At 34.5% G+C, this 21,484-nt stretch overlaps 3 protein-coding genes across 3 annotated transcripts in view; 1 reads left to right on the top strand and 2 right to left on the bottom strand.

The window, feature by feature from the left end:
- Positions 1-21,023, top strand: part of LOC120350411 — a 33,570-nt gene extending 12,547 nt beyond the window's left edge. The window contains exon 2 of the mRNA XM_039423634.1: positions 19,433-21,023. Within this exon, the coding sequence (XP_039279568.1) occupies positions 19,680-20,645 (966 nt within the window). The 5' untranslated portion in view covers positions 19,433-19,679 and the 3' untranslated portion in view covers positions 20,646-21,023. The remainder of the gene's footprint in view (positions 1-19,432) is intronic.
- Positions 4,987-8,766, bottom strand: LOC111054777 (zinc finger protein 771-like). The gene is made up of 2 exons (XM_039423635.1): positions 8,610-8,766; positions 4,987-6,851 (listed from the first exon to the last, which is right to left on the bottom strand). The coding sequence occupies exon 2, from the start codon at positions 5,815-5,817 to the stop codon at positions 5,203-5,205; it is 615 nt and encodes a 204-aa protein (XP_039279569.1). The 5' UTR covers positions 5,818-6,851; positions 8,610-8,766; the 3' UTR covers positions 4,987-5,202.
- Positions 17,682-18,994, bottom strand: LOC120350216 (P-selectin glycoprotein ligand 1-like). The gene is made up of 3 exons (XM_039422777.1): positions 18,808-18,994; positions 18,371-18,599; positions 17,682-18,319 (listed from the first exon to the last, which is right to left on the bottom strand). Exons 1-3 carry the CDS (start codon positions 18,907-18,909, stop codon positions 17,682-17,684), a joined length of 969 nt encoding a protein of 322 aa, XP_039278711.1. The 5' UTR covers positions 18,910-18,994.
- Positions 21,024-21,484: the final 461 nt, after the last annotated feature.

The raw sequence follows: 21,484 nt of genomic DNA, 5'->3' as shown, positions 1-21,484 counted from the left end.
GAAAATAGTCTTTCCCACGAGAAAAGTTGTAACAGCAGTTTCCATTTCCTGCCAATCCAGACCGGTTGAACCGATGTGCTGATAATTATTTTCCGGTTAAAGAGATGTCACTTCCGTGGAGTGTAGTCCGGTTAAACCGATGTCCGGTTAAAAGGTGTCCGGTTAAGAGAGAGGCTACTGTACCCCAAAACGACGGTTTCGGAATCTTTGGTCAGTTTGTGCTGGTGAAATCCGTCAGCATTCAAAACTTCTGTTCAGCCAGGAACCACAGTTTCGAAACCGGCGGTTTCAGAAACTTTGGTGAAATTGGGCCTAACATAACTAATTCGAAAAAATATCAAAATAATCAACTGAGTATTTAACAACATTTAAAATGACAATACATTAGTGTGTGACCTTAACATTCAGCTCTCTACGATTGCAGTACACAGAAACGCGACAGTAGGTAGTGCAATCTAAAACATTTTTTAAGTTATAATCGCCCGTTTTCGAAGGCTGACCAACCAAACTTGGCCGGTCAGTTTGAACTGGAGTTTTCGAAGTCACGTGACCCTAAACGTGTGTGGTGAAATTCGATTCTGTCGGTTACGGCCAAACAGCAGTTTTTATTTTGTTAAACTGTTGGTTTGGTGTTTGGTGAAATCGGGCCTTAGAGTACTTATCTTTCATTTACAGGTTTTAAGGCAGGCTTATGGCTTTCAAAATTAAATAAAATATTCAACACAAATTGAAAAGAAATTTGAAATATACACTTCAAATATGATCTATAACATCAATAAATTTTATAAAAACATTCAAATGTCAAACAAAATATCTTAAATTTCAATTATTTAGAAAATTTCAAGAGGAAAATGTAAATCAACAAGCCAAGCCTTCAACCATCTTGAGAAAAACCTGAACATTCCAAGTGACGCCTTAAGCCTTGTACACACGTCCGTACAGATTCGCGCGAACAATCGTATGTACACATGCCTCGGCACTCACTGTACGACCTTGTGGACGCGTTCCACGTATGCCTCGGCATTCAAAAAGCTATCTGATTTGCAGACGACATGAAGACAGGTAGATGTAAATTTTCCACATCATGACAACAATGGCGTCATTCCATCATTCAAGATAGTTATTACAAAATGCAGCTGTATCATTTATTTCAATGACTTGTAAAATAAAATCGAAAATAAAACTTAACAAACGATGTTGGTGGGTTGAACGATTGTAGGTTGAAGTAAGGAAATAAATTGCTACATGACATAAGATATGAGATTGTCAATTCAAACTTTATTTAGGATGTCAAAACATCATTTTGTTAATATATATACTGAATCTAATTCAACTAGTTATCCAAACAAATGATAGGCTACCATCATGAGGGAAGCAATAACTTTACAAGAACGATTGGCCCTAACTTTGAGATTCTTGGCATTAGGCGATTCATTTGTTGGTTTCCAATATCTATTCTGAATCTCAAAAAAGAAAATTTCTACAACAATTCCAGAAGTTTTGATGACCTAATCAAAGCACTTAACACTGTCTTACAAAATTGACAGTTCTCTTTAATGAAATTAGCCATAAATTGAATCAAATACTAAATTGCTGCCCATTTAAAACTAACTCTGCTCATACACATGACAAAACAAGATTCTCCAAAAGATTAGCTTCAAGATTTATCTATAAGGAATACTAGTTCAAAGTTTGAATAAATCTCTCTATGGATAGCCTAGCTATCTAAAACATATAATATCATATTGAAGATTACAATTCAAATTACCATTCTGATTGATAACATAAAACAAACACAAGATGATTTGATAGCCACAGTAAGATAATATGTGAGCTATACTTTTTTGTAGGAACCCTGTAGAGAAGCTATAGTTGCCCAAGCGAAAATGAGTCTCTCAAGGCCACTGCAATGTTGCCACTGTTGTCCACAACTCACTCGACCAGTCTATATTCATTGACTATATTTCTACACCCTGAAGATCACTCTTTCCTTCTCATATCTTCCCTCTTCTTCTTTTCCGTCACTACCTGTCACAAATTCTTTTGAGCACATCAGGTTCAAAAGTTCTATTGTGTCATTCTTTGAAGTTAGAACAATAACATCCCCCGTTACCTCCACCCCTCCACCGCTATCTTCTTCAACATCATGAAATGGAGGAAAGAATATTTTTATGTATAATGTATAACTCTTTCTTGAGTCATGACATCAAGAAATCCAATTTTATAATCATGATTAGATTTTTCTTTATAAATGCAACTATTTTAAAACTGAGCTATTATTTCATAAAGGTTACTTGAAGACTTTTATAGTAATCAATTAGAAGTGGAGTGATGTAATTTTATCTATTTTATTCAATATTCTTTTAGTGTCCACTTCACTCTGCATTTTCCAATTTGCATGAATTCTCATTTGATCAATTCTCATTCAAACCCCAGTACAGCTGTTGAAAGTTACATGTATTATATATAATATAGAATCATTATGTACAATACATAACAATACATTTGTAAAACTGTGAACAATATTGTCCTCGTCATAGTCAACAATCCAGAGAAGACAAACAGTACTTCACTCTCACACCCTCTCTCTCACACACATTCACTTTTTCTCTCACTAACCAACCTTAGTACAAAGTGGCAACAGTGTTGGTGGAGACGGGTGGTGGTGTCAGGAGAAAACTTTGACCTTGAGAGACCCATTTTTGCTTGGGAAACTATAGTTTCACTTGCATTATGCAGTTCTAAATTTGTTAATCATGATACAAATTATATACTCCATGTATGTTTCTATTTAAATATTTGACAATCCACATATCCTACAAAATTACAAAAATCCTACAATTTACAATTAGTTATTGGATCACAATTTGATTTGTCATTCATTAACCCAATTTATTGGAAATACCTAATTACCTTTATCAAATGATATTTTTTTATTGAAGCAATAAAAAATATTCAAAGTATGGTAGTTTCATGCAGTGCTCATGGATGTACAAATCGGCATGTGCTAGATAAAAATATTTCTTTTCATATACATAATATTTCTTTTCATGCAACTCTGTATCTAAATGACATTATTTGTTTAATAAATTAGTATTGTTCAGAAACCAATAAGTCTTGAATAATTTTATTAGTTATAAGGGAAATAATGTGCTCTTAAGTGTCACTTAGCCTTTTTTTGTTGAAATTTAATAAAATAGATTAAAAATAACTAGTAGTTCTGTGCACCTCCTCATGCAGTATTCTCATCCACAAGTACCTGATTGAAACTATAGACCTTATGGAAATACAGCAATAGACTGGCTTCTCCACACATCTATGTAATCACTTGTCAGCTGATTTATAATGAATAATTCTATAGTCTGATATTTACTCTAATATTGGCGTATGAAAGAGGCTCCTTTTTCCTTTTATATTATCCTTGAAATGCAAAATTTCTAAAAAACTTGTATATACGTCGACACACAATTAAAAAAGGAACATACCTGTCAAATTTCATGAAAATCTATTACCGCATTTCGCCGTAAATGTGCAACATATAAACATTAAGAGAAATGCCAAACCGGTGACTTGAATCTTAGACCTCACTTCGCTCGGTCAATTAATTGAATTCTTGAAACTCACCTATAGTGATGATATTCATGTCAATGAAAGGATAAGACAGCATAGTTGCCACTTCCATGGTGGTAGGATAACTGATAGATTGTCCTTTCATAGTAAATACCTGTGATCCAAACCATGCTCTACATAATATCTGATGTAACAATGATTGCTGTTGATAATGATAATTAAATTTATTATAGTATGTAAAAAATATATTGAGATTTTACCCTACATCAGAACAAATTACAGGGTTGCCAAGTCATGTAAAATTAAAAATTTTTCAAATTTATAAATTAACCTCAGAATTGGATAGAGATTATCATCCTAGTAGTAATGAGAAATTTTTAGGGTTGAAGGATTTAAAGGAAATTTAATTATTTTATGAAATTTAGAATATGTTTTCTCTTTGAAATATCACTTTCCTCAAAATTATGTTATGTTGTAATAAGAAAATATTTTATATCAATGTAACAGGGAAAATGTGTTATTTCTATTGATGTCTGGATTCTACCCATAGTTATTTTTTAATCAATGATTATGATTGTCAATGTCAAGACTTTTTAAGCAAACTAACATAACATTTTTGAAATGCTAAAACATTTTTGTTTCAAAAGATGAAGTGGGTGGTGAAAGCGAGATTGAAAAATTTAGAAAGAACATATTTTGGCCTCTCATTTTAATTTTCTTCAATTTATGCAATTGAAAAGTCATTTGAGAACAAAAAAACTTGTGTGTCCAGGTGCAAAGAGCATGACAAATTTTGTAACATTGTAACACTATTAAAAAGTCTGGTAGAAATGTTTTTTCAAATAAAATGTAATGAAGCAAGGATTATTTATTTCAAAAGACATAACTGATGTTGCATTCATAGACATTAATGGATACACTTTTTCTATGTATTTTAACACGACATGCAGTCAATTATTAAGTAAATGTCAGTAAGTAAAAGTTTTTAACATTTACTTAATAATTGACTGCATGTCGTGTTAAAATACATAGAAAAAGTGTGTTTATACAAAGCAGCTCGGAATGGATCAAGAAATCATCACCATTAATGGATAATTTTATAATAGGATACATAGGAGTGACAGAAACGAATTTTGAGTGTTTTATTTGAAAACTATTATACTTTATTGTACAAGTATTCAAAAAATATGAATACAAATTGTACTGACTAGAAAAACAAATCTGGGAATATTTATAGTAGTATGTACAGTGAGTCAGCTAAATTAAAAAAAAATATTCAGATAGAAAATTGATGAATCATGCAGATGATAAGAAGGGCAAGACATTAACATTTTAAAACTTTCTTGAAGTATTATGTCTGAGATTGATTTCTGATTGACAGAGTTTTTATGAAAATAATGATTGCTATAATTAAACATATATTTTCTATGTTAATGAATGGTTCAGAGTTTTGAGAGTTGAGCTGTTGTAAGAGTTATGGGGCCTCAGAAATCAGTTAAATATTTTGAGTATTTGAATGTTGTTTTGGATTGTAAGAGATTTTGTATGGAAAAATTGAATTTCAAAGTTTTTTGCAAATGTGTTTCCTTAAATGTTTTTTAGATTTGTTTTGTAGTCATAGAAATCACAGCTCTAGGATCTTTCTTTAGTGTGCGTCCTCAGATGTCTGTTGAGAGCTGATTTGTGTGTTGATTTGTAGTCACAGAAATTACATCTGAAGGGTCTCTCTCCAGTGTGAGTCCTTATATGTTGGGTGAGATTTGATTTTTGTATTGATTTATAATCACAGAGATCACAGCTGTAGGGTCTTTCATCAGTGTGAATCCTCCAATGTTGGGTGATAGCTGATTTGTTTGTTGCCTTGTAGTCACAAAAATCACAGGTATAGGGTTTTTCACCGGTGTGAATCCTTATATGTTTGGTGAGAGATGATTTCTCTGTTGCTTTGTAGTCACAAAAATCACAGCTGAAGGGTCTATCTCCAGTGTGAATCCTTAAATGTTGGGTGAGATTTGATTTTACTGTTGCTTTATAGTCACAGAAACCACAGCTGTAGGGTCTCTCTCCAGTGTGAATCCTTAAATGTTGGGTGAGATTTGATTTTTTTATTGTTTTGTAATCACAGAAATCACAGCTGAATGGTGTCTCTCCAGTGTGAGTTTTTATATGTTTGGTGAGATCAGATTTCTGATTAGCTTTGTAGTCACAGAAATCACAGCTGAATGGTCTCTCTCCAGTGTGAATCATTAGATGTTGGGTGATAGCTGATTTCTTTGTTGCCTTGTAGCCACAAAAATCACAGGTATAGGGTTTTTCACCAGTGTGAATCCTTATATGTTTGGTGAGATCAGATTTCTGATTAGCTTTGTAGGTATAGAAATCACAGCTGTAGGGTCTCTTTCCAGTGTGAATCCTTGAATGTTGGGTGAGATTTGATTTTTTTATTGTTTTGTAGTTACAGTACTTATGTTGTTTCCCAGCTGTGTGTATTCTACAATGAAGATTTAATTCTCTGATGTTGCTGAATTCTCCACCACACAAATGACATTCAGTTAAGTCACTATCACTTTCTGCATCAATCACATTCTTTCTTGCATTTTTTATTAATAAGTCCACCTCATTGAGGTCTTCATCAGAATCGTTGATCAAAGTGTTCTCAAGAGTTTCATCAACTGATCTATTGATGGAGCTTGAACCTCCTTGTCCAACAGAGTTTGATATACATACTCCTGGTGGTAAGCTTATACTTTCGCAATGTGTAAATAATGTATCAGAATCACTATGTCTTCAATATCCACTAATGTTTCAGAGTTTGTTTCATAAGATTCTTCTTCATTTTCAACTTTCAAGTGTTCAGGTATAAAGGGGTCACAGTTCAGTCTATCTGTTGAGAGAGAATAGATGCTTTCAATCTGTATGCCTGTATCATTTTCTTGCTGGATCTCCTCTCCTTTCACTATTCCTTCCTGTTGTTGGTGTTCTTCTTCTTCAATCAGGACCTCTGGCTTTAGCACTATAATTTCAAATCGATGTTTTGAATAATTGTGGTCTAAATATACAACCTGATTATCCATGTTATGCTGAATCTGGTGTTTTTCTTCAATGGTGTCTTCAGCTTCATCTGGTCCATAGATTGGCCAATCACAGATGTCCATGTCTGGTCCTTAATGTTGAGAATGTGTCATTGACCCTGAGTTGTCTTGTCCTTGACCATCCAAGTTGTTTGGCTGAATCTGGACTGGTCTGGATCGACTGTGGCATCTGTAGCTGTACTCTCCTCCCTGTAAGCAAGTCAGTGGCTCAGTTGTAGTATGTTATGTTGTGATTAAATAAGAAAATAATAAATTTGGTTCTTTCAGGAATTGTTCAGCTTGCAATATTCGATCCAATTTCAAATATGGTATTGAATAAATATTTCAGATTGTGAACATTCCCATGAAAACCCAAAGTGTAACACCTTATGCTCCATCATGTGGAATGAATTTCTACATTGGGCTAGGCGCACACCAGTTAGTCAAGAAAAGACGTGATCACACAGGTTTAGTCACATTAATTCACATAGTTGCTTATAAAGACATGTTTAATTGCAATAACTAATCATAAGTGTTGCCTCATAAGCAACAATGTGAAGTATTGTGACTAAATGTGTCTGATCATGTCTTTGTCTTGACTAATTGGTGAGTGCCTAGCCTTAGCGTTTTTTCTATCATGAGTCACATAAACAAATCCCACATTAAATGGAGTGGAGTATCCATAGTGATGAGGTCCATGTTATAATGACAGAGAATGATGATATGGGAACATTGTTGATGATTCTCTGCCTTCTTTAAATATTATTGTATAACTTACTATCAAACAAGCAGCTTCTGTTTATATGTTTAGATGTTTGTATTTCACCAGATCTCGAAAACTGCTCTAATGATTCTCATGAAATTCAGGACATAGTAGGTTTATAATATAAAGATTCGATTGCACTAGATCTCATCCCTGAGAAAACTTTCTGAAGGACATTGAAAGGATAATTATTATTCATCCTTGGAAAAACAGCTGATGGTCGTCTGTTGGTGATGGAAGTGAGTGAGCAAGTTCATGTGTGTGGGACTGTTTCAAAATTATGACTCAGCTGTTGAACTTTTGTGATCATTCAATCAGGTACTTAGTGCCGGTTGCAAAAAGCTGGGTTATTTTCAATCCTGATTAATTCCAGTAGATCCATCTTTTTGAAAAGGTCTTCTCTGATTTGATTCACATGAAGTTTATCAGGATTAAAATTTAACCTGCTTTTGTGCAACTGGGTCTTTGTGAGGAAAATTTTTGCATTCCTCTGGGAATTAATAACAATTTACTGTGATTGGATAGAACATTTCTGTATGAATGTTATTATAATTTCTTCTTTCGTAATAAATGTTCTATGCTTTTGTACTCCAGAGCAAAGCTCGGTCCCCAAAATTAATTGATTGTAACAGGAACTTAGGTCTTGAACAGTGCATTTTTCAGGTTATGTAGTAGCCTATTTTCCTTATAAAGGTTCGAACCCACTAGAACGTATCATACCATGACCGTGCCCGTACCGACACATGCAAAAAAATATTCTTTGCATCATTTGATATGTAATACACCCATTAGACCGTTCCGTCACCGGCCAAGCACGGAGCGTGCCATGCACGTCCAGGTCAACATTTGTCGGCCAGTATATTTTGTCTGTGACGGAACGCTCCTTGCATGGCACGTGCCGCCTGCAAACCCCGTTGTAACCGCGCATGCACCGCGTTGGTAACCAGTTCACCGCTACATTCTCTTGCTAACTGACGCGTTCCCAACAACTTCTGACCGGGCATCATACGCGTATCATACGCGTACCATACGCGTAATGTACTGGCATAGAACGCTGTTGATCCGTTGTAGTGGGCATAGTTGTTATTTCACGTGCCTGGCATGGTCTGACACGGTCCGTGTCTGGTACGTTCTAGTGGGTTCGAACCTTAATACTAGCCTACATCCCTACACATTTTGAAAAAAATGTTCATTCAAGTACTTACTTCGAAATCCATTGTGCCTAATAAAATTGAATGAGTCATGATGATTAATCACTTCCACCTACTGTAATTAATTGAAATGACAAAATAATCGAAAATCATAGAGGGGATTTCAACAGCCCTTTCCCCTAAGGATGAAAGCCGCGTATTGACAGACGCACATATTGGTGCAAGGCAAGTATTGGCGAGGCATTGTGCGTCGCACACATGCTTCGGCATTGAAAAATATATCTTGAGGTGTGCACAGATATACGCGCCGCGAACATGAGCAATTTACTTTTAATCAGCTGACTATATCTGTATTCTTAAAGCCTTGTACACACGCCCGTACAGATTCGCGCGAACAATTGTATGTACATATGCCTCAACATTCACTGTACGTCCTTGTGGACGCGATCCACGTATGCCTCGGCATTCAAAAAGCTATCTGATTTGCAGACGACACGAAGACATGGTAGATGTAGATTTTCCACAACATGACAACAATGGTGTCATTCCATCATTGAAGATAGTTATCACAAATTGCAGCAGTATCATTTTATTTCAATGACTTATATAATAAAATCAAAAATAAAACTTGGCAAACGATGTTGGTGGGTTGAACGATTGTAGGTTGAAGTAAGGAAATAAATGGCTACATGACATAAGATTGACAGTTCAAACTTTATTAGGTTGTCAAAACATTATCTTGTTAATATACTGAATCTAATTCAACTAGTAATCTAAACAATAATGATATCATCATGAGGGAATCAATAACTCCACAAGAACGATTGGCTCTAACTTTGGATTCTTGACATTAGGCGATTCATTTATTGGTTTCCAATATCTATTCTGAATCTCAAAAAAAGAAAATTTCTACAATAATTCCAGAAGTTTTGATGACCTAATCAAAGCACTTAACACTGTCTCACTAAATTGACACTCTTCTTTAAGGAAATTAGCCATAAATTGAATCAAATACTAAATTGCTGCCCATTTTAAACTAACTCTGCTCATACACATGACAAAACAAGATTCTCCAAAAGATTAGCTTCAAGATTTACCTTTAAGGGAATACTAGTTCAAAGTTTGAATAAATCTCTCTATAGATAGCCTAGCTATCTAAAACGTATAATATCATATTGAAGATTACAATTTTAATTAACAACTCTGATTGATAATATGTAACAAACACAAGATGATTTGATAGCCACAGTAAAATAATATTTTTTGAGCTATACTTTCTTGTAGGAAAGTAGTGGAATAACACCGGTTTTAGCAACCAATAGGAGCTCAGGAAGGCAGAGCTTAAATTTTCTGTGCTCCATACGGAAGAACTTCCCCCCGCCATAGCTCTCCATTTTGTAAGAAACTGGTTGGCTCCACCTTGTTCTCCTTCTATTCTTTCATTCCCACTATACCAATAACAGCTATGTTTCAGAGGTGGAACTAAAATTTTCAATGGAATAGCTTCCCAGCCCCACCTGCCAGCCGCCATGTAGGCTAACTGGTTGGCTCCACCTTGTTCTCCTTCATTCCCACTATACCTGTTTCCTCTCTTCGGCATCTAAGACCCCGCCCGCCATGTGAAAAGATCTTTCAGCTTTTAGCTTTATTTTGTAAGCTCAAGAACTGGTTCCCTCTCTGAACGTACCTCAGCTCACTTCTCTACAATCGCAGCCATCAAAGCCTCTCCTTCTCTGCAAGCTCTGACAGCTACCTCCATCTTAGCCTTTCCTCTCCCCCCAGCCTGACTTACTATTTTTTGCATTTACGATATGCAAGATCAAATAATGCTTCCCATAATTGGTTACAATTAATTATTGTGGTTATGGAACATTCACAGCTGCATCCATAATGGAAATGGGCAGAACCACTATTTATTACATCTAATAAATCATAAATTTCGGAAAGAATTGAGAATCTTGAATTTGAATTCTTCAAAGCTGTATTATGCTCACTATTTTTGCTTTCCTCTAACTTAGGTTTTTTTTTAAACAAATAATCATCAACTCCTGTACAATATTGTGAATATTGAATACTGTTTGCTAAATCAACAAATTCTTCATAAGTTATCCCCATCAAAAGTCTTGACAACTTTTTAAATTTTGAATAGCTATTACATTGTGACATTTTATAGGTTATGTCTATCTTTTTCTCACACACACACTCAAAACTGAACTGATCACTAGAAGATCTTGTTTAAGACTGAAAAGCTTTTGTTTCCACCTGACTATTGAATGAAAACGAATACAAGTTTAAAAAATTATATTCATTAAACTTATATTCATTAGCATATGTGCAGTAAAAAGCCCAGGCGTTGAGGTTATAGTGCCTCATCTCCATCTATAACTAAAATATTGATATTGTATCTATATTATAATCAATATTTTCATATCAATAGAATATAGAAGTATCAATTTTCATTCAGCTATAGACAGACCTACTCACTTGTATGATCTTTCAGCATTGTTCAGACAACATCAATATCAGTGTATCACCAATAATTAATCCCTTTCTTTGTTGCTTCTATTCCTGCTAGTCTGCTCATAGTTAACTCAATACTGCAGAAATTAGATCTATCAATTTTTTTTATTTAGCTTTTTCCAAATGAATTAAAGATGGTTTATCCTCGCGATGTTCACATCTCATTATATATTTTTTACTGTTAAAACTGTCCAATGTGTTAATATTTATTGATGAGAGAAACTTTTCAGGTAGATAAACATCATAGAAAGAATAGGCGCCGCTTTTCTTGTCAACATTGTAGATTTTCAAAACAATTCGAAGTCCACACTGAGTTCGCACCAATCTCGCTTTTTCTATTTTATAACTATAGTCTGCTTTTAAGTCCTTAATTTGCACAATCGGAATTTCCTCACGTGCTGATTGATTGAATTTTTTCAAATCAAAATCTTGAAACTCTTGCATAGTCGAAAAACACGTCCTTACACACGTAATGTAGAATACAGAATGATTAAAATTTTTATACACTTAGAGTCTATACTAAATTTAGCTCTCTTCCCCCCACAGTTCAAGCACAGGAACATGTTTCTACATGTCGGCAAAAAAGTCGATGAACTCTAACTGGTTTCTGACAATGACGTCATATGCTGTTGTAATATTTCATTTTCCAATTGTATAAGTTTATTCACATTTAATTTGAAAGGTCTGTAATAGGTTAAATATTCACTAATATCGTTTAAATTTACTGTTGTTAGAAAAATTGATTTTATATTTTCAAGCAGACTTGTATCACGATTTTTTGCTCTAGCTTTCACAATTGATTGTTCACATACTTCATACCATTCCAAATAATCACATAATTTTTTCTCTAAGTCAGCATCAGCCGTTAACCACTGTTTTGGATCCATTCTTCCTTCACCTGCTTTTAACACATACTAAAATCAACTTTTACCTGCATCTCTTTTTATATGAGTGGAACTAAAACTGAAAAATTTATAGGGTTGGTAGTACTGTTTAGATTGCAAATACGCGCTTTATGCATGAATAATTGATATCCACAATAAACACATACAACTTCACTTCCATTATAAAAAAAGCCTTGTCTTGCATACCGTTTCTTTTTATCATTAGTATAAAACGGACAATTTTTCATTGATTTCATTCTTTCATTTTCACATTTAAAATCGATTTGATGTTGAAACGTTGATTCAGTTTTCACAAGCAGTTCTGTAAGATAGTGGTTTGCGCTATAGAGTGCACACCTGCCCTCGGTAATTGATCTGTGTATTTTACATACATCTTTACACCAGCTCACATTAAATTTATTATAGTCAGGTTTAATAAAATCGTCTGGTATTACTTCAACATTATTATGAAATTTCTTTAAGAAATCTGCCTTTTCTCTTCCTTTTGTGAAAACTTTCTGATAATTCTGCATACAAGCTTGAATAATCTCATCAGAATAAATTGTATCTCCCATTTCCCATTTTATCTTATGATGATAAAATTCTAGCCAACACACATCACGATAACTTTTCCAAGGTAAATCAGATTTAGGAAACGGTGGTTTAAAATGATATAGCACATAAGTTTGACGTGCATCTACAAGAGCAAATTCTTTGATATAAAACTTAGAATCAGAATAAGATTTATAGCCATGAAATTCAACTACACACCAAGATGAAGTACTGTCTGACTCACCTATGTTTTCACCGTTCTTCATATCAAATCCTGTTTTAGTAGATTTCAACACTTCGATGTTATCTTCCAGATTTTCACCGTTTTCTCTTTTCACTTGTGCACTTGCTAATTCTTCTTCTTCCCTATCTAAATTACACTGCACTCCACGAGAATGAAATTTTGGAGGCGATTTTGAATGACATGTTCCATGATCAATTATTCCATCCGAAGTATTGTAGTGAGACGAAAGTTTATCGTAGATATCTTCCTCAAAACCTTGATTGGTATAGTTATAGTTGTTTTCCTCGTCTTCATCTTCTTCCAATTTGAACAGCTTTCTAGAAGTCTTGTTTAAAGAGTTGCACATCTTTGTTGAACTCAACATTGAAGCACACATGACAACAGCTTACAGTCAACTGAAGCAGACAAAAGCTAACCCTACTATTTATATTGAAATTCTACGTATGTGCGCACTCTATCGACGAACTATTGAATCTCTCGTACAATTGACGTTAGCGGTTTGTACTCGACTAAATTATCGCTTACAAGAATGCAGAATGCTGAAGTAGAATCCGGTACTTCTTTATCAAACTCAATTTCTAATCTAATATCTGCTGATAATTTTAAATGTTCTGACTGGTGTGAACAGTCTATAACTATTATGGGAGTATCCTTCTTGTAAGTGTCATAACTGATTTCATTCCCATTTTCTAAATTTAGTGGTAAGTTATGATAGCTCCCTGCAAAGTCTATGAAAAATTTATACATTAACTCTCTCCTCCCTTGTAAAGAATCATATGGGTAATAATGATTATTAATGAAAACACGTAAATTATGAAAATCACAAAAATCAAATTTAGACATATCAGCTGAAGCTAATAACTTTCTATTTGTTTGAAACGCTAAAATAACATATTTTGGAATGTCTGAATGTGCCGCGGTTTTTATTGTCCAACTATGTACCTTTGTTCTTGGTAAAAGTGGATACTCATGTGTTTCCCACTTACGAAACGCAATCTTTAGGGGTCTGTCTGTATCTAATATTCTTAAAAATTTAAGTCTTACATGAGTTTCTAACTGAATATAGGGAATTTTCCATATCAACTTATTCAATGTTATATTTACAGATCCTGCATCTGCTGATTGAATAGAATTTAAATCTGAAGATGATCTTAAAAGTACAAGTTCTTGCTTCACGTTTAATATTACATGTTTAAAATCTTCAAAAAATGGAAGTAGTAATTTTAGAGGTATACAGAATGAGAATTTATTATTAGCTAATGTATAGCCAGTTCTATCGAATCCGGCCAGATGGTACATGTTTTTCTCAAATAAATTTTTCAATAACAATGATTTTATAGTTGAAGTAATTCCTACTAATCGAGATTTTGCCACTGGTATTCCAGCTAATTCATATCTAATTTCATCAAATAAATAACCGATCGCATTACTTATTAACGTGTAGGTAGCATTTTGTATGCTAGTCTCTCCTTTGTCATTTGTCACCGACTTTTTACACACAACTTCTCCTTCAATAATTATAAATGATCGACATGGAAGTGAATAAACGTCTTGGGAATTTATCGGTATTCTTATCTCATCACTATGTTCCAACTTTTGGTTTGCATAAGGCCCATGTGAATGATATTCAAAATTTGTAATATCATTGTAATAACGTATTTCACGTTCTATATCTAATATTTCGCTTACTGCCGCCGACATAATTATAGTTGACTCGAAATCCTAATTTTTCCAGAATTTTCGCGTTCTTTGATGTTAACGGCTCAGAGTGTGAACTCTTACTGATTGTTTTCATACTGTTGCTCAATCTATTTGATTTGTTTCTATGCTTCCATTTGTTACTAGTTTTTTTCAATTTATGTTGTTGCGGTTTTTTTCTCAAACCGCTTTTATGAAAACCATCATTGCTATTACTGTGTGAAGAAACTATTGATCTTGAGTTGAAAATTATATAGCCCATTTTTACTTTTTTTCTCGTATATGTATTCTTACTGTTATTCGATCTCCTCTAAAGTCTAATAAACTACCTTTCTGGTCTGTCACCTTGACAATAATGGTTTGAAACTTATTTGTGTTTAAGCTTACATATATTATCGGATTTGGGGTTTCATTTATTAAGTATCCTGGCGGTACCTTTGGAAGAAATTCATATATAGTATGAGTTTCTTTTCCATTAGCATATGTATTAGATGCTAAGTTACAGCTAACAATAATTGAGGTTACATTTGAAATAGAAACAGGGTTTGTGGAATAATGCCACACATATGGTTTTAAAATTGACTTATTAAATCCTAAAATAGGAGCAATAGAATCGACTTGTGTTAAATCAATCGGCTTGTTTGCATAAATTTCTGTTTGTAATGTATTATTATTACCTTTAATTTGTAATTCTTCTGACTGTTCTGATATATTTAATTTTCGTTTTATTGCTTCTATAATGTTATCAATTTCATATGATCCTGTATCAAGTTTTATTAGATTATCATCATACTTAAAGCTTGAATTTTCTCCTTTAATTATGTTTGGAATTGAATTAAATGTCCATAAGTTTATCAGTCCAATCTCATATGCTCTATCACCAGGAAGTTCTAATATTTCCGATAACGTCTCATGCAATTCACTTGTATTTGAGGAAAGTGTTATTACCACCATTTCGATCTTACTCCTAGCACTTAACGTTTATAACTGATTACACAAAAACAGTAAACATAGATGTCCGCAAATAATCGAATTATGTGGTTGTACCTGATCAATGTTATAATAAATATTTATATGTCTTTCCTTGTTCCAATAGCTTACCAGTTTTCTTGGTGGTTGAAGATTACCAATAGGATCGAAATAGAATACATTTTTATCTATCTTATGATATGCAACCCAATGCGTCCCGCTACCGCTAGTTTTGTCTAAATTTACAATAGCCATTTCACTGGGTAAGTTTTTGCTAGGAAGATTATCCAGCATATAAATACCGCGCAATGATATTTTCATAATTTTCGACAATTTCTTCAGATCGAAATTAGTCAATGGTCTATCCAAATTTATATTATTCATTTTTTATTTGATTTCGTAGTTTTCTTCCTCCCTTTTTTCCTCTTTTTTCTTGTCAATGGTAGAGATGTTTTTCTCATAGACTTACTTACTAGTCCAAATGCACCTGGCGGTATATGTGATATTGCTTTATTCAAATTCCTCCCACTACCCGCATATCTTGGGTATGGTCTCAAATAATATCCTCTCCCCTTAACATGATTCTTCAATTCTCTAATAGCATTATGACGAATTAAATCACTTATTGATTTAGCATTGCTACTAACAGTATGATTCCTAGCTTTGGTTCTCCTTGTCTTTCTGCTCCTTATACTGCTCCTCCCTCTATGCCCCGACCCACTAATTGCAGCTTTAGTTTTCATTGCAAGATTAACTAAATAACTAAGAGCTTTCTCACCAAGAGGTGTCTTAGGATCTTTAAATATTTTCCAAGCTTTATCAGCTAGAAGACGATCTGCTTTTCCTATTTCTTTGTTATCGTTTGTTCTACTATAGGTCACGTCGTGCCCTTGGCACGCTAAGTCAAGCTGATTTATAGGCTCAACCTTATTTTTTAACCTTTTTTCAAGGTCGGTTCCTGGGCCACAGTAATTGTAAAATTTTAATTGCCCAGTTCGGCTAATACCTGCCGGGAGGTGTAGCTCCAGAGGAAGAGCTCCAATCGACTTATTAATTATAGTAGAAGCAATGTCTTTAAGTTTTGAAAAAAGTCCACTTCCAACAATACCTCTTAAATCAAATTTTTTCGACTTTTTCAACTTTGATTGTGTTTTAGTATTTAAACTAGTATTTTTTCTACTATGTAAAACTTTAACCATCTTAACGCCAGCACAGTTTGCAGTATACTAATTGAATACAGCATTTGCATTCACCTATAAGGCTAGATAGAGGGACATAACTGTATTGTTTTATTAATAAGAAGTAAAATGTTATTACCAATAATATCAAACTGAGGGCTTATACAATTATTTATTACATTATAATTTTTGTAAAAAGTGCAGACATCCTTATATGGGTCTAGCAGAGTTGCATACCAATTTTCAAGCTGATACACAAATAATTTAGGTATTTTATTAATACCTATTGCATCTATAATGCATGATTTTAAATAGAACAATGTACTGTTTCTTGTTCGTTCTAAATCGCTCAAGTATTTTGAAAACAAATCTGACTCAATATTATCTCTGTCAATTATATCATTTGAATTATTCGATTGTAAAGTTATATTGAACTGATGAATATTCGTTAAATTAGTTGAATTGCATCTGCAACTTTTAGTATAATTTGCATATAAAAGCAGTAAAATTGCAATCCAATATAGCATAACAGTGATAATACAAAATGATTTCAATAAATTAATTGAGTTTATACAACTAATTTTCGAATCATCTAATCTGTCAAAGTTTTTTTCATTTTCATCAGCTTCTTCTTTGTTGAGTAACATCCTGCTCACTCTACAATTGCTCATCTCACACTGACTTGTGAAAAGTTCAACAACCTGACTTAAACATGTTCAAACATGTACTAGTCTAACCATAAAACAGTTACGTCACAGATAGCTATAAGTTTTTTCCTTTTTTATTGACTGCAGTAAGTATAAATACGAGTGTAAGCTAGAATAGCACTCAGTTTGCTGAAGAAGAGCAGAAAGTGTTTTAGCAAGAATTATCATCACAGTCATCATCCTCATTTTCAACATTTGTAGAACAAGGTGAGTAGAATGACAAATTTTCTATATTCAATAACATTTTATTCATTTATTATTTGAACAAAATAATTATTTATTAAAACTTGGAGAACGGTAAGAAGATCATTAACTTCTTCTTACCTAAACAATATGCAGACTGAAATTACATCATCGCTCTATCTGACGTAATTTCATGGTTGTCGAGCAGGCTTGTACTTCTTGTCCCCGCACGATTCTTGTGTAGAATCGATGCGCGCCCTCACCACACGATACTCAAAATTGTCTAATAGCTCCGACACTCGTGTAGTTTCATTCACAAAGTTAAAACGGTTAATATTAAACAATTTTGAGGAGCTTGTTGGTGGGGGCGCGCATGAGTTAGACGGTGCCGTCATGCTTGCCGATCCTCTGCCTTGTGTTGTCCTGCTGCCTTGAGCTGTTGTTGGTCTTGATGATGTAGCTTGAGCTGTTGTTGGTCTTGATGATGTAGCAGCTAGCAGCGGTACTGCCGAGGAGTCGCCCTCTGACTCAGAAGAAGAGAACAGCTTTACAGACATCTTCTTCTTCTTTTTCTCCACTTTCGTCCATTTGCACGAAGGTGATCGTTTGACCAACTCACGAGTCGGAGGAGTAGCTTCGATGAAATTGGTTTCATCGCTCTCCTCTATGATCTTCACATCGTCAGATGAAGCTTGCGAGGGGCCAGCTTCGGCGGCGCCTATGGGGGTGGTAGCAGCTTCGGCGGGGGTGGTAGCAGCTTCGGCGGCGCCTATGGGGGTGGTAGCAGCTTCGGCGGCGCCTATGGGGGTGGTAGCAGCTTCGGCGGCGCCTATGGGGGTGGTAGCAGCTTCAGCGGGGGTGGTAGCAGCTTCGGCGGCGCCTATGGGGGTGGTAGCTGCTAACGCTGCCAACAGCTCTGCTGATGGAGGCGGGGGAGCTTGCATTGGAGCCTGCTGCTGCTGCTGTCCAAGCCCAGGGTAGGCAGTAGTGTACCACGGTGGGGGTGGCCCCCACATAGAGTACGGGTTCCAGCTAGCTGCTGCCATCACGGCTGGCTGGCTGTATGTCGGTGCTGTAAGCCCCCCTCCACAGACGGCAGCATATGTTCTCTGCAAGAAAAATATAGTGTGAACAACAATTTACATAACATTTGATTCAAGTTGAAAATTAAACATTTAATAAGTGACTGTACAAGAGTGAACTGGTTTTATCTTCTACTATATTTAGTGTAAATAAATTTAGAGAACTTGTATTTCGATTTTGTATTGTATACGTTTTTGTGGAATAAATTTGAATTTGAAAAATAATAGAACTTACAGCTTGAGTGCTGATGCCTACAGCTTGAGCTGTTGTTGGTCTTGATGATGTAGCTTGAGCTGTAGTTAAGTCGGCGGCGGGAGCGTTGACAAAGGACGACATCTTCTTCTTCTTATAGATGAGTTGATTCGGAAGTGTTGTTAGCTGATTGATCAGACTGGATGATTCTGTTTGAATTTTTCACAGCTTATATACTGAAAAATTACAGTATTTTTCCTCACCTCCACACAGACTTAGCTGTGGTGGGATTCAACTTTCAAAACTTTCAACCTTCAAAAAGGTCATGTTCCCACAGAAAAAATCAAGGCCAGTACCAAACCGTATTTGGCTCCTATCCTGCTATCCCAAAGTATTACAAGAGTCTTGCCTATACGTCAGACAGAATAAAATAGATATGGCATTATCCTTGTTTTGAGAGAGGTCTGAGAGTACAGCTTTCGTTTCAATCTCGTTAAATCTGGCTGATGGTGGTGGAAATTGAACTGTGTTCAAGCTGAAAATTCACTCTGCAGTTCATTCCTTTCCAGATAGCCGAGGCGAAAACAGCAATAACACCATCAGTAGAATTTTTTGAATTTATTATTGAAGAGGTCGAAAGACGTATTATCAACAGTCATCCTTGCAGAAGCTGCATTATAGAGAGAAGAAAGCAGACATCACGAGTAGCGGCGCTGCACAGAAAACCGATAGTCTGCTGTCCAGTGAGAGAGAAGCTGCATTACATCAAGCTGCCACACGTGCAAAAATTTCAGCAGTCTACCGACCAGAGAGAAGCTGCATTTCAACAGACGAAGTCGGCAACCTGTGCGCGTGCGACAATCGTCTAGACAACGTTCAATCTTATTTTTAGCTAGCTATTTTGGTGAGTCATCATGACCAGTATCAATTATTCATTGGAAAAAACTAGTGCTTTAAATTCGCAGGTTATATGTAATAAGCTTAATTTTAATGATAGGTATGTAGATACTACCTTTTTGTTGAATCATTTAAAGAATACAATTTTTAAAATATTAAAACTAGGTTCAGTAAGGTTTTTCGGTAATATTCGTTGGTTTCTCGCTCTAAAAGTAGAATTAATAAAACTTATAGTAAATAACGAAGATAATGATCAACAACTAAAAACAGATGCTGTATTTCATAGCACATCTCAAAATATTGTTAACATCCATGCTAATGACGAAGATTTAGAGTCGCAATTTATACGTGCATGTGATAAAATTCATAATTCACTAGATAAATACGTATCTCACGGTTCAGGTTGGGTAGTTTCAAGAATTAAATCACTTGATATTAATTTTTTACGATTTCAACCGTTATACGGCTCAAATTCTAGCTATATAAAAACCCCAAAAGAGATAATAAATAAAAGAGCAGTTATTAATATTAAAAATCCTAATGATGGTAAATGTTTTTTATGGAGTATTTTAGCATATTTTAATTATGGAAAATGTAGAATGCAAGTTGAATATCTTAAAAATTATGAGAATAATTTAAATACTCGTGGAATTAAATTTCCAGTCGAATTTCGCTATATAAAAAAGTTTGAAGCATTAAACCAAAACATTTCAGTCAGTGTTATAGCATATTGTATTAAGACTAAACAATTTTTCCCCTATAGAATTTCAATATACAGAGAACGTGAGCATCAAATTAGCTTACTCTTGCTAATAAATAAGGAAAATGTAAAACAGGCACATTACTGTTTAATTAATACAACTAAAGGAAAAAACGGTTTATCACGATTGTTGGCCTCACTGGATAAATCCGAACATGCACATCTTGTATGTCCATTTTGTTTTCACCGATTCACTAAGAGACCTAATGGAAAAAAAATTTAGAGATACATATTAGAATTTGCTCAAAATTCGGTGAACAGCAGACTAGTTTACCGGAAAAGAACAGCCCAGACTCGATTATTAAGTTTACAAATTATACAGCTACATTAAAATTTAAATATGTTATAAATGCTGATTTCGAAAGTTTTATTGTCCCTGTTAATAATGCTGAACATACTGAGAGCGATGATGATGATGACTGTGATGATTTAGAGAATAGGTCTTACACACATAAAACCAGCAAACATACTGCTTGCAGCTATAGTTATATAGTATTGAATCAAGAAGGAGAAATTCATCTAGGCCCTGTATTGTGCAGAGCAAGCTATGTAGGTGAACCGATAATTGAAAAATTTATTGAAGAAATTGTTGAAATAGGGAATGAGCTGTATGCCAGCGGTACCTGATTTCTTTTTTAGTAGCAATCAATTTCAAGTGTTGTCGACCTTTAAACGTATAGCTTACAATGTAGTGATTTACTGTCAACTTGCATTCGCAAATATGAGAGTTAATCAGTCAGTATACAGCTGTGTTTAGACAGATGTGTATAGTTTTTAAAATGACCTCCACGGTACGTGAAAAATTAGCAGATGAATTACACAGTTTAGCAAGACAAAAATTTAAAAGGTGGTCATACACACTAAAGGGTATAAACGATTTAATTCAAGCCGATCTTGTTGATCTACAATCATTATCTAAATTTAACAGCGGTTATAAATATTTACTGACAGCAATAAACTGTTTCACCAAATATGCCTATGCAATAAAATTAAAGACGAAAACAGCGAGCGAGGTAGCGAATGCATTAAAACTTATATTAAATAAGAATCTGAAAATAAAAC

The sequence above is a fragment of the Nilaparvata lugens genome, chromosome 3, assembly GCF_014356525.2.
Source record: "Nilaparvata lugens isolate BPH chromosome 3, ASM1435652v1, whole genome shotgun sequence".
In the NCBI taxonomy this organism is placed as follows: domain Eukaryota; kingdom Metazoa; phylum Arthropoda; class Insecta; order Hemiptera; family Delphacidae; genus Nilaparvata; species Nilaparvata lugens.
Note: the sequence above shows the minus strand (reverse complement) of the source record. Positions and strands in the feature narration are given on the sequence as shown.